Source organism: Melanaphis sacchari, unplaced genomic scaffold (assembly GCF_002803265.2).
Source record: "Melanaphis sacchari strain LSU unplaced genomic scaffold, SCAv2.0 Contig44_pilon_pilon, whole genome shotgun sequence".
Lineage (NCBI taxonomy): Eukaryota > Metazoa > Arthropoda > Insecta > Hemiptera > Aphididae > Melanaphis > Melanaphis sacchari.
In genome coordinates, this window is record NW_020271295.1 from 1769164 (window position 1) to 1792861 (window position 23698).

General features: G+C 26.6%; 2 protein-coding genes across 2 annotated transcripts; both read left to right on the forward strand.

Annotated features, from left to right (window-relative positions):
- Nucleotides 1-551: 551 nt before the first annotated feature.
- LOC112598030 (E3 SUMO-protein ligase RanBP2-like) lies at nt 552-17768 on the forward strand. Its single transcript, XM_025344334.1, has 23 exons — nt 552-944; nt 2020-2245; nt 2317-2490; nt 2547-2719; nt 2788-2930; nt 2994-3126; nt 3195-3473; nt 4655-4775; nt 4845-5081; nt 6942-7056; nt 7157-7319; nt 7621-7769; nt 7844-7994; nt 8589-8805; nt 9175-9308; nt 9805-12841; nt 13402-13467; nt 15193-15350; nt 15411-15461; nt 16262-16781; nt 16851-17030; nt 17093-17220; nt 17305-17768. The coding sequence occupies exons 1-23, from the start codon at nt 849-851 to the stop codon at nt 17518-17520; spliced, it is 6867 nt and encodes a 2288-aa protein (XP_025200119.1). The 5' UTR covers nt 552-848; the 3' UTR covers nt 17521-17768.
- A 3131-nt stretch (nt 17769-20899) lies between these two features.
- On the forward strand, nt 20900-23645 carry LOC112598063 (exosome complex component RRP42). Its single transcript, XM_025344393.1, has 5 exons — nt 20900-21237; nt 21381-21577; nt 21648-21823; nt 22908-23242; nt 23322-23645. Exons 1-5 carry the CDS (start codon nt 21181-21183, stop codon nt 23424-23426), a joined length of 870 nt encoding a protein of 289 aa, XP_025200178.1. The 5' UTR covers nt 20900-21180; the 3' UTR covers nt 23427-23645.
- Nucleotides 23646-23698: the final 53 nt, after the last annotated feature.

The window sequence follows — 23698 nt, forward strand, 5'->3', positions numbered from 1 at the left end:
TCAATTACAATTTATAACAAAATTAATGTAATACACGAATAAAAGTACAAGAATAAAGGAAAATATGACTCAGATTTTAATAGTTCAAAATCCCACCCCCTCTTTAACAGTTTAACACTAGGTACTATGTCTATACGACTATACTACATGAAATTATAACTTTCTACATAGTAAACGGATATAGCAGCTAAAATATAAATGCCACTATAATATTATAATAATAAAATGATGTGCGCCGCGCTCATTCAAGCCTGTTAAATTAACAATAATCTGTTTCGCATTCACATTTGTTAATTTGCATTATTTTGTTTGCAATCGAATTTCGCTATCGCAGTATCGCACCGTTGCATGACGCGCTCGACGTGCCGACGCCAAGCGCCAAGGACCGCCGGCTGTCCGCGAGACCGAGGTCGTATTATCAGAAAACTAATTAAAAATAACTTTGGCTACACTGTAGTAGCCTAGTCGATCGTTATGACCGGCGGCACTGGAATCCGGACGTGACAACCAATCACGGGCAAAAACCGTTTCACAGCAACACGGGTCGCGGCGTACGCGGGATTGTAAAAAGCGTTTTTAGCGGCTTTACACTGGTCGTGTCATGTGCTCATTTAATACAATTTACAGTCAGCGATATCGTTTCATTGTCTCGTTCGCTCGTCCTTTGTTTACGTAACGTTACATTTGAAATAACGTCCAGTCAACGTCGGTGTCCACAAATAGTATCAGCGATTTCTTTCGAAATTGATATTGACCTGTTCCTCCAACTGTAATAACCATAGTTGTTTTTGCAGTCTATTTTCGTTTTTATTTTTGTTATCCGTGCTGGTGGTGGTCCGAAGAGAAAAATGATAGGCGTTGGGAACGCTGTGTTGTACCGGTCGAAAAAGGATATCGATCGCCATGTGCAAGAACAGTTCGATAAACTCAGCAACGAACATGAGGTTTGTAGTCAAATGGGTGTTGTTCACTGGTGCTCGGTCAAGCCGTACGGATTGAATCGTTTGATTTACTAGACCTACCTATAATTTTTGTTCAAACTCAAATTTTTCTAAATTCAAATAGTGATGAGACAAATGGTTTTATGACACAAATTAATGGGTTACAACAATAAATAAGATTATGTTATTTTTTATCTTTTATATTCTGATTATTTAAAGATAATTTCATTTTCTCTCATATATGATTAATTATTTTGTGATTTTACTCTTGAATCTATTTTACTCTATACTTTAACTACACATTTCTCTGTGTAATCACTTAATTATTATGGTTGAAAATCACCTGCATTCAAGGTTGACTAGCATATTGCTAAAACAACCATACGGAACAAAAATTATTTTCCAACCTAAGGGGTAGTCTAATTACCATTATTATATTTGACTAAGGCTCATATTTAAAACATAAAAATATCTTCAGATATATTTAAATTTTACCAAATTATTTTAGTAATATAAAAAATTACTTAAAATATAAGTAAAATTGGTATAAAAAACATGTTTGTATTTTATAAATAATTCATAGGTTTCAAATCATATTTGAATAAAAATTTTCAGTTAACAAACTTAAAAAATAAATTTTTAAGGTTGATAGTTCTAATTAATTGATTGTATTCATTCTTTAATTTCATTAATTATTTTTCAGCTTCTATTAAAACGAAAAATCAATTTTCCAGTTAATTATATAGTTTTTTTATTTGAATATCAAATGATTTTCTATATTTAACACGTGCCATTTGTTCATTATTTGAGAATTTTAGTTTCCATTTTTTCAATAATTTAGTAATGAGAAAACCTATTTTACTTTAACAATTAAGTCAAAAATTAAATTAATAAGTAGGTTATCAAGTATTTTTTATTGAGGATTCATGAATTAACTTATGAATGATCAAACAATACCTATTCTTCCTTGGGCTAGAGTATAGTTTTTGTATTTATTATTAGTACAATATAACTCTATAAATAATTTATTATGTAAGATAATATTAAGATTTTTTTGTTTATTTTTTTTTAATTTCAGAAAAAGCTTAAAGGATTAGCTATTGCTCGTATGTATTTCAAAGTATCTGAATTTGAGTTAGCTAAGGAATATGTTATTACTTTTTTGAGTGTGAATGAGAATTCACCTGAAGGACGTCGTTTACTTGGTCATTGTTATGATAAACTTGGTAATAAAGAAAAAGCAGTTATAGAGTATCAAAAATCTTTAACTTCAACCCCTAACCAACCAGAACTACTATTATTATGTAAGTAAATTATTAAAATAAATATTTTATTATATTATTTATACATTTACTAAAGAAATTAATTTGTGTAGGTTGTGAGCTTATGATTGATCCCTCTGTTAAGTTAAATGAAGTTGAAGCTGAAAAAATATGTAAGCAAACAGAAGATTTATATCCTTATCATCCTACTGTTTATAAATTAAAAGAACGATTATTAACATCAAATGGAAATTGTGATCCTTCTAAAGTGGAAAATTTGCTTAATGGTATGCATTTATAAATACTATTTAAATTTAATAATTCTTACTGTGTGTATTTTTAGCTGAAATATCTGTGAGGCCAGAAGATATAAATCTTAGAATTAAACAGTTAAAATTATTTGAAAGTTCCGGACGCTTGTCTGAAGCTTTTTCGTATGCAATTAACATAGAAAAAACTTGCAAGTTCCAAAAAGATAATGTTGAATGGTATGAGACTGTTTCTCAGATATGTGAAGTATGTATTTAAACAATTTAAATATTAATATAGGTATTCAAAATATGTGCTTGAAATTTTATTAATAGGCATATGGTACTTCAAATACAGTAAATTGGGAATTCTATTCACGAGTATTGCCTATTTATGAATATACTGCTTCTTTATTTGTTAGTGAGTCAAAAACAAGTAAACAAAAAAATGTATCGGAATGTTATAAAGTTCTTTATAGGTATACATTTATTTATATAGTTATTATCTATTTTAAATTTATATTAATACATTTTTATTTTAGACTTGATCAGGCTCTATATAAAGCTATACAATTATCATCTCCACAGACAGAGTTTTACCGAAGTCTCATACAACATCTATCTAATCAGTTTTATTTTCACTTAGCTAGTGTAATTATGAAATTCGCCAAAAAAGTAATATAATTTAACCTTTATTTTTCAAATATTTGCAAGTTTTTAATTATGTTATTTTGTCTTTTCAGGAAAAATCAATATCTTGGTATAAAATTAACCAATTAGCTGCACCATTATTTTTAATGTCCTTAGCGCCTCCAATTGATAAACAAGCATTTGAAAGTATAACAAATAAAGAATTTAGTATGGAACAAAAATCAAATGTAGCTTTATGGGAATTAGAAGGTACTAGAAGGATAATAGAAAGTGGCTTTGTATTACGAGCTATGATGGCGAAAGAAGATGAACATTTTATTGATAATATTAAATTATTATGTATCAATGATTGGAAAATAACAAACTATAAGGTATATTTTAAAATTTAATTTGTACAAGTAGTATTACAATTAGTAATTCAGTAATTATTTTTATTAAATGTATGTTCATAATATTTATAATTATGTATTCATCAACCAAATTATTTGGTTAGGTTAACCTAACCTATGTTTAATTTTTAATGGTTAGGCCAATATCAATTGACCAATTTTTAAAAAATTAAAATACCAGTTTGTACAAAATTTTAATCATATTACATTGTTGTTTTAGTACTAAAGTTATTTTATGTAAAAAAAAATTTTAGTTCTGAATAATATTCTTACTTTATCTATTAGGCTTGGATAGTTTTCTCATAGATGTTCAAAACCGCACACTTGCCATTCATAGCTATGCATTTTTCTCATGATTAAAAAGGAAAATTTGAAGATCTGATAATTCTTAAACAAATACTTTGTGTTGACAGTTAAAAGTTAAATATTTATAGTTATTAAACAAATTGTAATAATATTTTAATAAAACAAATAATACCTACTTAGATTTAATTAAATTTACATCCTAGTTTTTACAAATATTCTACTAAATAAATTCAATTGCTTATAAATAATACTTAGACTGTCGGCAGTGATTTGACTATTGAAATTTCACTTAAAATGTGGTTGCCGGTGTTATACTTACTATTTTATCTGTATTGGCACTTAAGTACTGATATGTATGATAGTAGAAAATTATGTATTAAATGGTGTATTTTACATCTTAATTGGATATTTTAAGGTGTAGAAATAAACTGCTAGCTATCGTTTAAAATAATGGTATAATCTTATTAGTGAGACAAAAATATTAATATCCAATATAGGTACCATAAATCTCTGTTGAATAATTCTATAAATATCAAAAATAAAATTATTAAATAACTAAATAAGGTGTACAACAAAAGATTTTTAATTTATTGTCAGTTAGAGTATGTATTAAATATGATTAACTAGTGTCTTATTCCAAGAGATTATGTAGTTTTAGCTAAATGTGTGCGGTATTGAACAGTTTGATTTTGGATGAACTGTAGATTTGAACAATGACTTTTTTTTGAAAATGTGCATGTATGACAACCGTCAATTCACATTACCCGGGAAATGTGCATATTGCCTACTTTTTGTACTTTATTAGTATCATATATTATGTAATAATATCTTATCCTACTAATTCTTTTTTATCATAGAAAATATTTAATGATCCAGAATATGCTAAAGGAATACCAACATCACTTTTTATCCACTATTCTCCTGAAAAATTAGTCTATAATATTCCAGAACTAATACAATATGCTGTTCCCAAACATAGTGAGTATATACTTAAGATTGCCAAAAAGTTGATTTTTGTGATTAAATAACTATAACTTTTATTTAAAGTGTTGTCATTTGAGATGAGTCGTCCAGGTTCATTACATCATTTAGTTTGGTATGGATTACAACTATTAGAAAGTGAAAACAAAGGATGTGGAATAAGGTTAACTAAGAACACAGTGTTTCCAGTTGGATTTGGATGTAAAAGTTTTAATGAATTACCTTTGGCTACTAATTCACTTGCATCTACCAATATTGAGTCAATTTGCCAAATAGACATGAATACATTTTTATATGCTACAGGTATTGAGAATTTATAATTTAATCTATGTTTAGGATGAGTGTCTCCTAAATATTTTAATAAAATAGATTCTCTAATTTGAGTTAAAACTTTTATTATAGTATATTAATATTAATATTTATTTATTTATTTTTTTAATATTAAATACTTTTCATATTCCTTATAATGAATGGATAAACTAGAATTCAATAAACTATAAAATCCTGCATAATGTTTAAAATAATAATGGTCTAGAGACTTTTGAATCTAGTGGCATTTATTGAAATGTTGTTTTAGGACTTGATTTCTTCTTCAAAAAAAAACAAATCTTTATAGATTATTTATACCATACAAAATATTAATTTACAAAAATCAAGGAACATAATTAAATTGCAGCAATCTAAAAATATCAGTTTTTAGATTCTAAGTACTGCGATTTAGTGTTTCTTTTCTTTTTTTTTGTCCCTTGCTTTTTGAAGAAATATAAATGCTTAAATTTTGATAAATAAAGGTAATTTTAATAGAAAATTGCCTTTCTTTTTCTATAAATAGAGAAAAATAAAAAAATTTTAACATAAATTCAATTTTGTTTATTTGATACAGCTCAAAAATGAATACTTGCAAAACTATCATATGTTTATATTATATTGTGTTTACAATAACATTTTCAAACTCTTGACTGAGCTATTCATAAGCATGAGAAATTTTCAATTTTTTAATTAAAAATTATTTATTGCTTACATTTTTTTGAAAATTTTGAAGAAAGCTCCACATAAGTTCATTATTTTACAATTAAAAAAAAAAATTAAACATTTAATCACTATTTTTTTTATAGGAACCTAAATCTCATAAGTGTACAAATTATTTTCTAGTTAAAGATTCATATAAAATATATTTTTATACCCATAATTTAAATTACAATTATTTGATTGGTTTAAATTCTTGTAAAAGTAATAGGAAATTCCACATAAGTTTTTCTTTTACTTAAATAATATTATAAATAAATATATTTTTACATGCATTTGGATTTAGAATTTTGATGTATTTGTCAAAATAACAAAAAAAACTTCTTTTTATATAGTATTGAAAATTTAGTTTAAAATTCCTTGTAAGTATTTCGTACTAAAATTATATTTTGACAATTATTTTTTTATCGTCATTTTTAGTTCAAATTTGGATGAAATTACTTATTTAAACCTTTATGTTAATTATATTGTTATAATTTAAAAACTTTTGTGGAAATTTAAAACTTATAGCCATTTAAAATTATTATGAATTTAACTCTAAACATTGATATTTATGATTAACTTTAAGATATTATCCATCTATGTTAAGAATTTATTTTTCCTTCTTTTATAGTATTTATAGAAATATTTTTTTTAAATATTGAGTCACATAAGTTTATATAATATGGTATAAAAATATATATATGTAATTATTATAACCAAATACCAAAAATATTTTTGGAAAAAATTGTATCAACCTACTACTGTAATATTAAAAGAAAATAAATGATTGATAGCTATAGCAAAAATATATATTGTTGAATATACTTGGTGATATAGAGTAATAGACAGTTTCTACTCAAAATTCTTTTTTCGTGTATAAGATATATTATTGATTTCAAATTTAACATGCCCAATATAGTGACCCATGTAACATATAATGTACTTAATGTATAGCAGAGAGAGATCAATATCCTACTTGCCTGTCTACCTTTGTTGAAAATAGAATTTCATGAAGTTTCTTATTTTTTACTGGCTTCTATAATGTCCGAGATCTAAATTTATATATTATTTTTACTATACTGGATATCAAAAATAGTTAAAATATTGAATAAGTTAGGTACTAATTACTTTTTTTGTATGAATGTTTTATTTTAGTTTTAAGTGTTGCTTCATTCTTGGATAACCAATCACAAAGAAATGATCCTAAAGCACCACAGACATTCCCATCTAATATAACTGATCAGTTAACAACATCAGAACAAGAAAATTGGTAAAATAGCTTTCATTGCACGTTTTTTTTTTAATGAGTTCTTGTTGATAAACAAGAGTTAAATGTGTATATATATTTATATATATGTAATATATTTTAGGTGGAAATCAATTTACAAAATTTATTCTAAAAATGTTGATGTTAAACATGTTTCACAATTAAGAAAAGCTGCTATCCAAGGTTTAGAGTCTATTCGATTAATAGGAAATCATGGAATTGATGTACAGTTAATGGTGTATTTGGCAAAAAACTTTGCTAGTCAGGTATTATATTTTATATGCCTTATTTTATAATTTGGAGCATACATAATTTTAGTTTTTAAAAAATTAAGTACTTAAATACTTTTTATAATTGTTTATTCTTCCAAGTTAATATGTTTGAATACATTAAAATTAATTTTAAATGTATTCTTAGAGTTACAAAACAAATTGATTTTAAATGCTACTATATAAGTTATTGTTGTTGTTTGATCAATAGTAACTGTTATCAAGTTAAATATTTAGATACTTTATACACTACTTAAATACTTGCAAACTATTACAACTCTTAAATTTGGGTTATTAGGCTAACAAAATTATGGATAACTTCCTTTTAAAAGAGGGACTGGAAAAAAGAGCGGTACTTTACTGGGGAATGGCAATACAGCTACTTGAACGCATTACTGAACGTGGAATTGAACATAAGTCAAAAAATACATTATTTGAATTTTACAGGTAACTTGTTATTTATTATTTTTTATTATTATAAATTATTGTGATGTACAATTAATTTATATTTTAAAATTTAGAAAAAAATTGACTCAAGGGGAAGTGTTTGAATTATTGGAGGAAGGTAAATTTTATTTAGCTTGTCAGTTAATGAATAATGGACAAAATGAAGAGGCTATAGAAGCATTTAAAAACATTAATTCACCATATGCATCTTTTTATCAAGCAATGGTAAAGTTAATATCTACTAATAGTGTGAATAATTGTTTTTATATTTAAAAAAATCCTTATCTTAATTTTTTTTTTGCATATTTAAATTCTATTAAAATGTAAATTAATAATAATTTTAAAAATTGAATAACATATATATTTTTGATAAAAAAAGGTCTCAACATACTTTGAGTATGTAATAGATATAGAAAAATTAATTTCCTTGAAGTTAAAGGTATTGGTTGACAAACTGTTGTCAATGATCAAAGTTTGTTTTGTATACAATGTTTTATCATTGTATTTAAATTTAAGATTATTACAGTGATTTACTCAATGGAATGGTACAATCCAAGTCAATTATACAACAAAGCAAAAAGCTTGATTTTTTTTTCCTTTTAAATGTACTATTTTATCAAAATTGAACTTTTTAAACTAATATAAAAATGTTTGCTATGAATATTTTATATATTGTACTACTACTAAAAGAAAACATTGTACAAAACCATAAATTTAATTTTCTTTTTTTACTGTTTATGTATTAAATAAATTTAGTCTGATTTATTTAAATTATTTGGCTTAAACATTTCTTTATTTTTTGGTAATAATTTATTATAGATTCATAAGAAAATGATAAAATCACCTTCTATTGACACTTCTACGGACAATACATTAACAGAGACAAATAATATGTTGATTGCAAAAGTCAAAGAATTGCTTAATATTACAAAAGATCGTTTAAAGAAAAAACCTCAACATCCATTGCACTTACAATTAAAAGAAGAGTTATTAGATTTAAAATTCGATTTTGATATGAATGGAACTCTTAATAATCGTAAGTATTAATTTTTAATATTTTATTACATTTAAAAACATGAAAGTAATATGTCCAAATATTATTTTAAGAATAAAATTATATAATTTTCATTAATGTTTGTTACTTAATCATATAGATTAGTTTCCTTGAAAAGTTATTTGTGAAGAATATTTTGTGTTTTTATACATTTGGTTAATAAACATTTTAAATTAGTTTAACTAAATTATTTTCTGACAGTTCAATTATTAAATATAGAAAATACTATTTATATATGATAATAATTAAATATTTATTCTTGTTTTTGATTTTACCAGAATTATTTTTGTAGAATTAATACTAACTAAAAAATTTTTCTGTCTTTAATTTTTATTGTTATTATTTTTAAAGAATCCAATTTGAATTTGTCCGGAGAGGATTATAATGATGCTATAAATATATCAAGGAGACACTTATACAATAAATTTGGAGATAGATCATTTCTCAATGTAACCAGTACTCCTGTTAAATCGCCTGTCACTCCAGTAAGCATACATACATTATATATATTTTATTGAAATAGATTAAGTACAAGCAGTGGTGTGTTAAGGGTTTCTTTAAGGGAAGAGATATGACAAAAATTGTCTATTTCAAATATCCTAGCATTTTATTATCTATTGATAAAGTGATAAATAAAATAAAACCAACTATAACCATTTGAGTATAAGCTAAAAAAAGGGGCCAAGGGGACTATTACTTCCCAATTATTCCTTAAATACACCATCTAGTGCAATGGTAATAAAATACATTTATGCAGAAGTTATTACAGTATTTTATAATTTTTAATTGGCTGCAAATGATTAACAAGTATGATCAAAAACAGACCAATTACTATGAAATTACTTTGTTACTTTAATACAATTAGAACTATGTAGCACACAAAATTATGGTTCATTACAGTAATTAATAATAATAAAACTGATAATATGATATAATACATATAATTCCACACTTATATAATCTTTTAATTTCAAATTGTAGGTCCGAAAAACAGTAGATGAAGAAACTGATGTCAAATTACTAAGTGAATTAAAAGTAGCTGTACAATCACAGAATGTACAATGTCAAACTTTAGGATTGCAGTATTATAATATGATAGAAACATTAAGATCAATGTCAGAAAAAGTTGATAAATTATTTGATCATTTTAGCAATACAAAAACCTCAATATTTGATAAAATAAATGAGTTGTCTCAACATATTACCACAAATAATTCTAATGCTACCTCTTGTGATAAACCTGTAACTGACAGTGTACTAATTGAACGTATTGATAGACTTGAAGAAGTTATGATGGAAAAACTTAATGCAATGAATGAAATAAAAACTAGACATGATGATTTGTATGCTGTGTATGCAGAAAATGAAGAGGAATTTGATAAAATTAATTATGATCAATCATCATGTATTCAAAATGCGTTTGATGATCAAACTCAATTGGCTACAATAAATTTTCCAACAACTCAATTACCATTTTCATCTAACTTACCATTCCAGCAGTTTGGTTTATTTAATCAAACTAGTCAATCGAATCAATTTCCATCTTATTCAATGGCTCCTAACCCAAATGTTAATATAACATCATCTGATACTTTACCAACTGGACCTCCAGTGTCCCAGCCTCCTCTAAGTGTTATTATACCAACACACCATATTCTTGGCGGTAATTTGGTTACATCTGAAGCTCCATCCTATCCTTTTAAATTCAATAGTCAACAGGCTAATAGTCAATCTCAGTCACTTATATCTCATGGGGTACAAATTCAGCCAATTTCATCTGTTGCTGAACCAAATACTGATAAATTTTCATTTCAATCTCCTTTGTCAACGTTTAAAGAAAGTTATGAAGCTTCATTAAATAAGTCTAGAAATTCTGCAACTGATGATAGTTATACTGAAGAACATGATCCTATACCTGAATTTCAACCTATTATACCATTGCCTGATAAAATTGAGGAAATTACTGGTGAAGAAAATGATACAATATTATTTGAAAAACGTGCTAAATTGTATAAGTATGTTGAAAAGGAATGGAAAGAAAAAGGTATTGGAATATTGAAAATATTAAGAAATAATGATACAAACAAAGTTAGATTGGTTATGAGACGAGAACAAGTACACAAAGTTTGTGCTAATCACTTTTTATATGACAATATGGAGTTAAAACCTAAAGGTGATAAAGCTGTTGTTTGGTCAGCTAACGATTTCTCTGATGCTGTTCAAGTACAAGCTGAAAATTTATGTGCAAGATTTAAAACAGTAGAAGATTGTAAAGAGTTTGTAAGAGTATTCAATGAAAATAAACAACCCAGTTCTCAAAATACTTCATTAGCTGATTCTAGCATTAAGGATGATTATAGTGAATCTGTTTTTGAAGTAAAGAAAGATTCAAGTTTAACATTATCTTTGGAAAATGAAAAATCACTTAAACATGAATTAGGTGGTTTCACATTTAGTTCCCCACCTATTATAAATGAAATTGCTACACCCAAAGAACAAAATAAAACTCCAGAAAAACCAAAAGGATTATTCTCTAATTTGAGTTTTTCCACACCTAATGGTGGAGATACAGCAACACCAAGTTTTAAATCGCTATTAAAACCATTAACCTCTGAAACTAAAACAGATACAAATGATAAACAATCTTTTTCATTTAATACATCTAAGTCTGGAGTATTTTCTGCAGAGACTACTCCTAAGCCTACCGAAAAATCACTATTTTCATTAAGTAATACTGAAGAAAAATCTGCAATGTTTACTCCTAAACTAGATTTTACATCTGGGACATCGGCAACATCATACTTTAGTACACTAGCAAAAAGTTCTCCAAATTTCGGTTTTACTAACTCTCCTGATTTCAAAGGTTTCCCAGGTGCAGGTAGTACTATTTTTAATGTTAAAACAAATCCTTCCCCACATGCTATTATTAAATCAAAAGAAGATGCCAACAATGATTCTTCAAGTCAACCAAATGAAGAATCTGAAGACTTTGTTCCGACTGCTGAATTTTCTCCAGTTATACCATTACCTGATAAGGTAGATGTAGTTACTGGTGAAGAAGGACTTAAAATTATTTTTGATGATCGAGCAAAACTTCTCAGGTATGATTCAAATACCAAAGAATGGAAAGAGAAAGGAATTGGCCAAATGAAAATTTTACACAACCCTAAAGATGATTATTATCAATTGTTAATGAGAAGAGAAATAGTACTTAAAATTTGCTGTAACCAAAGGTTGACTGCTGATTTGGAATTGAAACCTCTGGCTTCATCTGAAAAAGCTATGTCATGGATTGGCCAAGATTTTTCTGAAGGTGAAAGTAAAAAAGAATTGTTTGCTATCAGATTTAAAACTGTTGAACAGCTTCATGCATTTAAAGATAAATTTAATGAAGTTAAAAATAAACTGCAAGAATCGAAGGAAGTTTCCAACACTGAAGAAGCTAAAACAGTTGAGAAACAATCTGATGTTAAACCAGATGTCAGTAAACCATTACCCAAATTAAGTGATTTAGCTCAATTTAAACCTAAACCTGGCTCCTGGACTTGTAACGCATGTTATTTATCAAATAATGCAAGTACTGTAAAGTGTGTTGCATGTAATACCATAAAGCCCGGAGCAGTTGTTGATGATGAAACTACTAAAAGCCAACCATCAACTGGTTTTACATTTGGAAAAACGTCATTTTCATCCTCATTGAAATTTGGAGATGCTTTGAGTAATTCTCAGCCAAGTATTCCGTTTGTTATGCCAACATTTGGAACATCATCAACAGTGTCTTTTGGTTCATTGAGCACAAGTGATCACACAAATACATTTGGTGCTCCAATTAAGACTGCTGTCCACCAAAAACCCTTAACATGGCGAGAAGAAAGTGCTGGACTAGAAAAATATGATTCTGATAAAAGTGCCGATGAAAGTATCGAAGGAACTGATGAAACTGATAATGAGGAGAGTGATGGATATGATAGACAAAAATCTTTGTTGGAAAATGAAAAAACACAATTCAGCTCAAACGGTAATTTTTTTTTTTAAAATAACATTCAAATTTTTTTAAAGTACAATGGTTGGTTAACAGACAAAAAGAACCATATAGCGATGGTTAAAATTGAACATGATTAGAATTTCAATTAATGTCATGTCACAGACAAGGCTAGTGGTTTAATAATGTGGGAGATTCAAGTAAGATATTACTTTATGCCGTATGGTGATTGCAAAAATCAAGTATTGGCGTAGTGTTTGAATTACTAAATGCTTGTACTATTTACTTGAAATTGCTGCAAGCCACATCAAGGAATCTTACTAGTAATGGAGAATAAGTTAATGGTTCAGATATATTGTGAAAAGGTAATATTTAGGTGTGTGAGAGTTTTATGAAAATTATGTAAAATGAATGAGATAAGAAGACCAAAGTGCAGTTTTATAGACGGTATAGTGAGATGAAAATAGCTGGTTGTAAGTGTAATAGAGGTTAGACATCAAGTTATTTTAGATCAAAGATGGCCAACTTTAAATAATTAGTAACCTAGGTATAAGACCAAAAAGAGTATTGATAAAGCATTTATTAATTTGTTGCAGTTAAAATTGAAAAGCCTTCATTTTCTATTGATAATTCTGCTTCATTAAAGTTGTCAGACAATCAAGGTATGTACTATGTATTATAAAAATGTTGATATTTAATATTACCATTTTTAATGTTTAACTTTTTTTTTTTTTCTTTTTAATTTAATTTTTTTTTTTTTTTTGTTTAATAAATTACAATCTGTACCTTGGCATAATAAGTAAATGCAATAAAGGAATAACATAATAAAGTATTAAACACATTTAATCTAACATGATATTTAACTTAATTTAATTACAGTTTAATTGCTTTGATATATTTCCTGTGCATATTTTACACTTAAAATAATTTCGGAAATTATTTGATAATATTTTAAATGATTCATTGGTTTGTTATTCTTATCAAAAACTCAATTCCATTAAATTAATTCTGGGTCAGAGACTAATATAGGCGAGTTAATTAATTTATTTGTTTGACATTTTTCATCATTTTTTTAAAAGATTCTTTAATACTGTTGTTATACACTACCAGTTTAATATTGTCATTACCATTTATATTATTTTTGGGGGCAAAAGTATTTCAAATCATAAGATTGTTTTTCGGCTTAATACTTGACAAACGCCTTACTTGGGGCCCTCACCTAAAAGAAAAATAGCAAATAGCAGACTCCACATTTTCCGGCCTCTTCTAAAATCCAAACTAAAACTAAAACTTAAAATACTATTATATAAAACCGTTATTAGACCACTATGGTCCTATGGCATTCAAGTTTGGGGGCCAGCCAAACCTTCTAACATCCACCCCATCCAATCATTTCAAAATATAACACTTCGAATCATCACTGGTGCTCCCTGGTATGTAACGAATGAATCTATTCATAATGACTTACAAATCGAAACAGTAAGTAAACTTTCAAAACGTCACTACAAATCCTTTTACATAAAACTGCCTTCGAACATTAATCACCTAATTCAAAAAATGTCCTCAAATTTCATCCCTGACCAACCTCCACGTAGACTGAAAAGAAATTGGAACCGTGATCTACTACTCTGAAAAAAAGAAAAAAAACAACACAACACAACACAACATCAACAACAACATCAAACTATACAATTATCCTTGATACACCTAGATATTTAATATAATATAATAAAACCCAAATATTTGTGCGAGGGGTATTACCAGTGGGTGACTTCCCCTATCATGTGAATCATGTTATGTTAATTTCTAATTGTTATCATAATGACTTATTGTGCTTAATTGTGTATAGATTGTCTTTTTCTCAATAAAAAAAAAAAAAAAAAAAAAAAAGATTGTTTTAAGAAGTTAGTATGGAAAGATTAATGAAGGTTATCACCCCTTATCTTTTATAATAGAAGTAGCTAATATTTTATATGCGATCCACATGGATAAATATAATGATACAAAGATCTAAAATGTTTATAAATATATTTTATACAATTTAATAAATTTTTATAAGATGTGTATTGTGTATATCCATAAAACTAAGAACAATAATAATAATAATAAGTAAATTTTGATTTTATAAATAAGATGCAAGCTGCATCTGACTGATAAAAGCTGTAAGTGCCTCTTATTATTTAACCATTCTGTTTCAACCTTAAATAATTATTTTTTGTATAACAATCATTAGAAATTAAACAAATTATCTGTTTAATATTTACTATTTTTACTATTTATGTATTACTAAGAATATTTATAAATGCTGTTTTGAACTAATTAAACAGTTTAAATATTATAATTTTAATATTTAAATAATAATTAGATATTTATTATTTATTTTATAGAGTCTGTTAAAATTACTGATGTTAAATTACTTAAAGATATGGTATCTGATACTGATCAAGAACTTGCTAAAGAATTAAAACTTCCATTGTCATTTTTCCTTTATAAGTCAAAACATAAATGTAAAGGATGTATAGGTTGTGAAGAAGATTCTGACACTGTAAGTTTAAATATAATATTAAATTATCCAATTGTTGTATATTTAATTAATTTGTTTTAGAAGGAAGAGGTAAATGATGCAATTATTTCTCCGAAGACTGATAACGAAAAGGTAATTTTATTTTATCAATTTGACTGCATATATTTTTAATTTTTCTAAATTTTTATTGCATTTAAATGTTTTTCTTTTTAAATTAGCAAAAAAATAAATATTAGAAACTGTCAAGTACTAAACCTTCAAAATAATTTTTAGTCTAGAACTTAAACATTAATTTCATAGTATGTCAAATAAATTAAATTAAATATTTGGTTTACAAACATTAAGAGTTCACCTTAATATTTAATTCTATACAATTCTTGAAGTTTTCAAAAATGTATCTCACTTTTCAGACTTAACTTTCACAGATTCTTTCTGAATAAGTTGTTGAAAACTGTTACTTTTTTGGGTTAATATTTCTAATATTCTTCTTTCTATTTTTATCTTAGCAGGAAGAAATTTTATTATAAAAAAAAAATTTAATAGCATATTAAAACTTAAGATTTTTTTTTTTATTTATTATATATGATCGCTTATTACTGAATCAAAGAAATATTTATTAGTATTATAATTGACAATTTTATGGATGTATTCATGTTTACTATCTTTGAATTAGTATTATGTGTGCATGTTATTAATTATTATCCTAAATTGGATTTATTTCATTTTAAATTATTAACAAGATTATCCTGGTCTGTTTTTCAATAATAACATTATCAATCTCGCGAAAGTTGAAAATATGTTATTAGAATTAAATTTTAATGTATTTAATCTTATACTTAATAACAAAACTTGTATATTGTGTATTGGACTTACAAATATCATAATATTATATTATTGTTTTGTACATATTAATACAATTTAATTTACTTTAGGAAATTGAAAGAGTGAAAGAACAAGATACAGTATCAGTTAGTGTGTCAGAATCAAATATTACGCCAGTCACATCAACAAATAACACATCTCAATCTTTTCCAACTACCACATTTCTTTTTGGCGATAAATCTTCAACTAACATTTTTGAAAAGAATACACCTAATAATGTCCCTATTTTTGGATCCAAACCAATTTTCGGAAACTTCTCTTCAGATTCTACTAAAACAGATGATACTAAATCAACAAACTTATTTGGTCTTCCCTCTACTGTGAACACTTCTTCAATATTTGGATCATTTTCTGCTTCTGGATCAACAGAGTCATCAAATACTACCCAAAGTTCATTATTTTCTAAGACTGATGATATTAAATCCAAAACAGAAGGTTTATTTAACTTTAGCCCTAAAACTGATAGTCCATTTAAATTTGGAACAATTCCTAAAGATCCTAAATCAGTGTTTGGCCAGAGTCTTTTTGGTGTTAAAGATAAAGCTGTTGTTGATGAAAATACTCCTAAAGGTATCTATAAATAAAATTTATTAATAGTTTAAAGACTTTATTAATAATTGTTGTTTTGTTTTATCTTAGTTAATCCTTGGGCAGGTAACTTCAATCTTAACAAATCCGCTAATGAGGAGAAAAATTGTGAAAAATCTGAAGAAAATGGTGAGGAAGAAGTTGATAATAGCCATGATCCTCATTTTGAACCAATTATACCACTTCCTGATGCTATTGAAGTATCAACAGGAGAAGAAAACGAGAAAATATGTAAGTAATGGTTAAACAAAAAATTTATTCACTGCTAACCTAAAATTGTTTGTGTTTTATAGTATTTTGTGAACGTTCAAAATTGTTTCGCAAAGATGGAAGTGAATACAAAGAAAGAGGTATTGGTGAAATGAAAGTATTATTTCATCCTGAAAGAAATACTTACCGGTTTTTATTTAGAAGAGAAAAGGTAAAGCTTACCAAAAAAAATATAGTTATTAACATTTTATTTTAAAGATTTAATTTTATTATACGGTTTTATTTGTTTTTGTAGGTATTTAAAGTTGTATGTAACCACTTAATATCGTCAGATATAAAACTAGTACCTATGATATCTTCAAACAAGGCGTTTTGTTGGCCGTGTATGAATACAACTGAAGATAATCCTGAGCCTCAAAAAGAGATGCTTGCTGTGCGTTTCAAGAATGAAGAAATAGCTAATAAATTTAAACAGGTGTTTGATGATTGTGTATCAAAGTTAAGTGCATAATCTATGTCCTCTTTTATGCTAATTATTAGACTACCAAGGTTATAATTTGTTATAGTTTACATTATCAATACTTTATATTATATGAAAGACAGTTTTTTTTTCTATCAAGTAAATTATTTGTTTTTTTTCTCTTGGCTATTTTACAGTCCAAAAGGATATGTTTATTTGTAATCAGTTTATAAAGATTCAAATTAACTATGTATTTTTTTTTTTTAAACTATTACTCTGATTTTTTTAATTTTAAAGTATACAAATTATGAATTATGTGTTATAACTATTTATTTATTGTTCATAGTAGAAAATAAATAAATAACGACTGTTGGTTCCTTTGAATAATTTTTATGTGTTAACAGTTATTTATGTAAATTGTATTCCCTTTACTTCATCTTATTATTTATTTGTTTTCTCAATTATTGATTTATGTAATCACTATTTTATATTTTTAAATTACCATTTCATCTAGAACTGATCTATACTTTTAAAAGAAACATTAAAAAAATGATTCTTTTTCTATAATGGAATATCATTCATGATGTAAATTACTTCCAAGCTCAACTTCATTACACTGAAAAAAATATATTTCTTACACACTTTTTTTTAATAAACTTATTTTTACTCATGATAAGACAATAGATATGTTTAATGATTTATAAACACTTGGTATAATGTAGAATATTTGATTAAAAAAATTAATTGATCTAAGTCTCGACATTTTGTTATCATTACAAATTCCAGCTTTTGAAAAATCGCCTTCATACTATTACAAAACAAAAAAAATTTAAAAATTAACAGATAAAACTTCGTTATGTCTAAACTCTAAATCTTATCTATATAATATTACATAGAAGTTAGATTTCATAAATCTATTTGCACACTTCCAACTTCCAACTTTTGACTTGCAACTTAGTGTTATAAATTTAGATCGTTTTTCAACGGGAATTTTTGACTTAAATAAAAGTAATTTGTTCACTTTACGTTACTAAGAAATAAGGAGGATACGTACTTATGCAATTAAAAAACTAGAAAAAATTATCTCCTTTTATCGCGGCTTATTTACTTTTAGGAATGTCAAAATCCGAATCTAGACACTTGTGTTTCACCAATCATCAATCCCTTATAGTCTTTTGTGTCACGTAATATGAATAACAGCACTCGATTACTCTAAGAATATCGAGCCCTATAGTCATAGTGCCTATCTTTTTGTGGTAAGATCTCGCACACGTCAGATTTCCAACGGGCTAAATATAGGCAATTTTAATTATATTTAGTTTATTTAAACACTCGTTCTATTAAAAGACAGTGTCTCATCAGTACCGTTGTCAAAATTGTCGAATACCTATTACCCGATGGCTGATTCTGGCGATCGCTGTTAATATGGACGCCGCAACATAAACTCAAAACACCCGGGGCCAATTGTGTTTTGTTTTAAAATCAGCCCTATTTAAAAAAATAAATTTTTAGTCATCCCCATGTGCCATACTTTTTTAAACGATTTTCTGTCCTCAGAATACAGATTATCAAGCAGATACTGATTTAATTATTTAAAAAACTTAAAGAACTATATTATTAAGTACATGTAACAATAAAATGTTTTGTAATGTTTGTATTAATTCAAAAATTTTAAATTATCTTAAACTCGCGTATGTAACCTCCGTCTAACATACATCTAACTTCGCATGTTTGTGTTCAGTAAAACTTATTATGTTCAGTTAGCTATACTAATAGAATGAGTTTTCCCTGCATCGAAGTTAATGATAAAAAAATTTTTAATGATTTAACTTTGGTTATTTTTATTTTTTTCATTTCTAACAATACATGATTTTAAGTATATTTATTATTGAAAATGTTTCTTCTTTTGTTATATTTGATAGTATTTTTATGATGATTATGCACTATTGGTACTAAGTAGGTTTCAATATTGAGGTAGGTATTTATTTTATCGGTGCAAATTTTTTGAATAAAAAATAAACAGTTCTTATGATAAATACTTAAAATTATGTATAATTATTAAAGAGTTGCTAAAATAATACCTAGTTTGCTACTTCAAACACAGAACAATGTGCAAATATTTAAATATAAACTGTACCTATCATATAATATAACTAGTGTAAAATTGTTGTAATATTAACATAATTGGTCCAGACGGTTGAGACGGTTCAGTACAAAATATTTTGATAAAATAATTAAATAATTTAAAAACATATGGTACTATTATTAGTATAAAAGTGAATTAAAACTAATTATGAGGAACAAAAATTGTATAAATTAACCGACGGGTGATTATGCCTAGGGTTTACTGAAGGGACTTTTTTAATTTTATTGTATTTCACCTTACTTTTTAGCACTCGTCTTGGAAAATCGATTATAAACAGTGTGCTTGGCAACTTGAGTTTTGTGAAAAAATCTGCAGTCAGCGACTAAGTTTAAATTATACGATATTACAGGTGTTGTAAATATATTTCAAATTTTTCAGTAAGTAGGTACCTATACACTTTTAAACATTCCTAATTACACATCTCTATGACTCTATATAGGTATAGAATCCTTTTTTTTACATTTATCTAAATATTATATTAGAATGTAATTTAGAATACATTTCTTTTAGCATTAATATTTGAGAACTAACAGAACTATTATGTACCTATGAAGTCTGAATCTTAAATCACATCACAGTAGATAAGTGGATTTTATTATTTTATATTATTTTTAGATACTCAAATGATTCTTTTTGGTTATTTCAGACTTAATTGTAAATGTTGATATGTCTTCAGTTTTAACTTTTGAATGGCGGATAATTATCTTAAACCTTATAATATTATTGTTTATCGTAGATACCTAATACAATTTTACGACTTTATTTTTTAAATTACTTTTATTATTATTTAGGTAGGTACCTAATAGTATTTTGATTTTATCATACTGATGATATTCTTATAATAATGTACTGTTAGTTTATTAGTTGTTAATGTTGGATAAATAGAAATAAAGAGTTTAAATAAAATTATTACCAACTGTAACTAACATAGTAAGTAGGTACCTGTCTAAGTACCTATAGGTAAATAAATAGTTATGAAAATTATTTTCATACCTAGAATTACATTTTCACTCTAGAATGTAAAATTTGATTTGTTATTCGTTAGCAAGTCGTATACATCAAATGTGGTGGGATAACGTTTTGTACTTAACTCAAAAATCAAAATAAAATGGAATAGGAATACTAATAAGAGATATTTTACGCTTTCGCCTTATGGTGTCATGCCGCCGCCACGGCCTGTGGGTACAACCATTGATTATAGAATAGTCTATTCTATAATCAATGGTACAACGTACAACTAAAAACAATGTGAACTTTTTGTCATTGGATCAATTCGTCAATTCTCTTATTTTATGATTTTTTTGTATTATCAATGTTTATCTTTAACATGTGCTCAAGGCACCGTTTTTACAATTTTAGTAATTTTACCGGTTCGAATATAAATCTTGAGATACTGAAGAGAATAGAGATAGTAGAGATACTATTATTAATATTACAATTTACAATACAAATCAGTACTTACTTTTTAATTAGTTGTCGTGAAAATTGCCATCTGGAGTAAACCGAATATCAAAAGTCCGTTGTTGGTTTTTAGTTAATTGTGTAAATATTGACGAGTACTAAGCATGAGTTTGGTATCGTTGAACGAGGCAGAAAAGGTATACATTATTCACGGAGTCGAGGTAAGTCTATAGTTGTACAAAGATTTGCTTGCGTTTCGTAAGTGTCGGTCTAGTTCATGATTCAAAGGCACGAGCAATTTAACTGACCTCTTCAATTAAAAAACATTGCCGGTTGACCTAGAACACTGCCGTTATTGTTTTAGGAAAATTTCCGATGCGATGGACGCAGTCGACAAGATTACAGGCCATTGGAATTGGAAATGGACATCGTGAGCAATGCTAATGGATCAGCACGCTTGCGATTAGCCAACTCTGATATTTTAGTATGCGTTAAAATCGAGATTGACACTCCACTTCCAGAAACACCAAATGATGGCAAAATAGAGTATTTTGTTGATTGGTAATTATTCTCAGTTATTGGTAAATATTGGCCATACAGTGTGCTCATTGATATCTTTAATTTTGTGTAGTTCGGCTAATGCAACTCCAGCATTTGAAGGACGTGGTGGTGAACATTTAGCTGCTGAACTCAGTCGCTTTCTTTCCTTAGCTCATAGCCCAGTGTTTAACTTAAGCAAATTGTGTATTGTTCCTGGACAATCGTGTTGGAAATTGTTTGTCGATGTTCTGATATTAGAATGCGGGGGTAAGCTTCATACTGATTTACCTATTTTATTTATGTATGGTAAAAATAGGTCATAATTAAATTCAGTGGTTGAATTTATGGTTATTTAATTTTACAGTATATTATTTAATGCTGTAAATAGACAGAAAAAAAATAATAACATTTTACATCTGATTTTCATTGGATCAATATAAGAAAATTATTATATTTTGTTTGATCTTTTATGGATTAAGTGATAAGTTGTAGTAATAAAAACTATAAATTGTAGGAAGTTTCTGTTGTTTTATAAGATAATATTTTTACTATTGCCAGTGCTGTAACTAGAGGTTGGCGACATGGGCACTTGCCAATGACGCATTTGAGTTCAATTAAAATTGGTTTTTTAAACAAAAATAAGCGCCAAAATGAAATTCGCCAAGGGTGCCACAGAGGGTAGTTACGGCACTGACTATTGCTATAGTTCATAATTTAATATTTATTTTAGACATTTGATTAAAACATAAATTTTTACAATGCATTGCTATGACTTATTATGATCTATTTATTTTTTAATTTTAAAACATTACATAATTAACAATAATATTAAGTATTAGATAAAAATCAAATTGGGTATACTACAACAGGAGGGGTTTTTTTTAAATTAAAATATTCATTACTTTATTATTAAATTTTAAGTACCCTTTGTTTTCAATTTACTATTTATATATTATGCTGTGTGATACTATTAATTTATTTTTATATAGTAAGTAATAAGTAAATACATTTTTATTAGAGTTGCCCTTTTATATTATTATAAAATAATATAACTTTGTCGTTCAAAATAATATTTTACAAAAAAGTTTTTTTTATTATAATTTTTTGTTCTTTACTTTTTTGTATGATTTTAATATTTTTAATTTCATATTCTTAAGAAGAATATTTTTTAGATTCATTTTTTTGTAAAAATTAAACTTTGAATGAGTAGTTTATTAGACATAACATGGTAAGAATAGTGTTATAGTTATAAACTTATAACTGATTAACTGCTTATTTATATTTATTTTTTCAAACATTTATGTATTTATTATTACTTACATTTTTTAATCACAGAATATTTATTTAAAAGGAAATTTATTTGATGCTGTATCATTGGCAGCTAAAGCTGCTTTGTGCAATACAAGTTTACCAAATATTGTGGGGATATATGAAGATGGTCAAAATACCGATCTCCAGATATCTGATGATCCGTTTGATACAAAACTGCTAGACGAGAGTGACCTACCTGTTTTGGTATCTTTGTGCAAAATTGGCAATAGTTATGTGGCTGATCCTACTATAGAGGAAGAAATATGTGGTGCAGGATGTATCGTTGTATCTGTTACGCCCAAAGGCAATGTAACAGCCGTATTGAAAAAAGGAGCTGGTAGTTTTATGCCAGATACATTAAATGAGATCATTACGGTAATAACAATAGTTTATTTTATTTTAAACTCATAAAGCCAAAATCATAATACATATTATATATATATTATATTTTTAGTCTGGTTCACACATTGGTATTCTGTTGAACAAAGCACTCAATGAAACTCTTAATCAAGACATGTCCAGTAATGTTTGTAAGCAACAATATGGTTTCCTCAAATGAATACAAATTAAAGTACATACTTTTTCTTTTAATGTAAATAATATTTAATATAAACATTTATACATTTTGTAATACTGATTGACAATAAAAATAAAAAATAAAATAAAAGTAAAACTGGAAAATGTTTATATACTCTGTCTAGCGTGAGTATATGCTAATTTTGCGCATCCTTATGTGGGTCACCTTGCCATCGAGATCAGTCCCGCTATGGTAGGATTTGGTGCATTGGGATTTGCAGGAAAACCAATTTTCATTAAGCCTCGGTATCCTCT

Coding starts and splice junctions, on each gene's coding strand:
- LOC112598030 (XM_025344334.1), top strand. CDS start 849: ATGATAGGCGTTGGGAACGCTGTGTTGTACCGGTCGAAAAAGGATATC. Junction 3,474..4,654: donor GGAAAATAACAAACTATAAG/GTATATTTTAAA, acceptor TTTTTATCATAG/AAAATATTTAATGATCCAGA. Junction 15,351..15,410: donor GTGAAGAAGATTCTGACACT/GTAAGTTTAAAT, acceptor AATTTGTTTTAG/AAGGAAGAGGTAAATGATGC.
- LOC112598063 (XM_025344393.1), top strand. CDS start 21,181: ATGAGTTTGGTATCGTTGAACGAGGCAGAAAAGGTATACATTATTCAC. Junction 21,824..22,907: donor TCTGATATTAGAATGCGGGG/GTAAGCTTCATA, acceptor TTTATTTAAAAG/GAAATTTATTTGATGCTGTA. Junction 23,243..23,321: donor CATTAAATGAGATCATTACG/GTAATAACAATA, acceptor TTATATTTTTAG/TCTGGTTCACACATTGGTAT.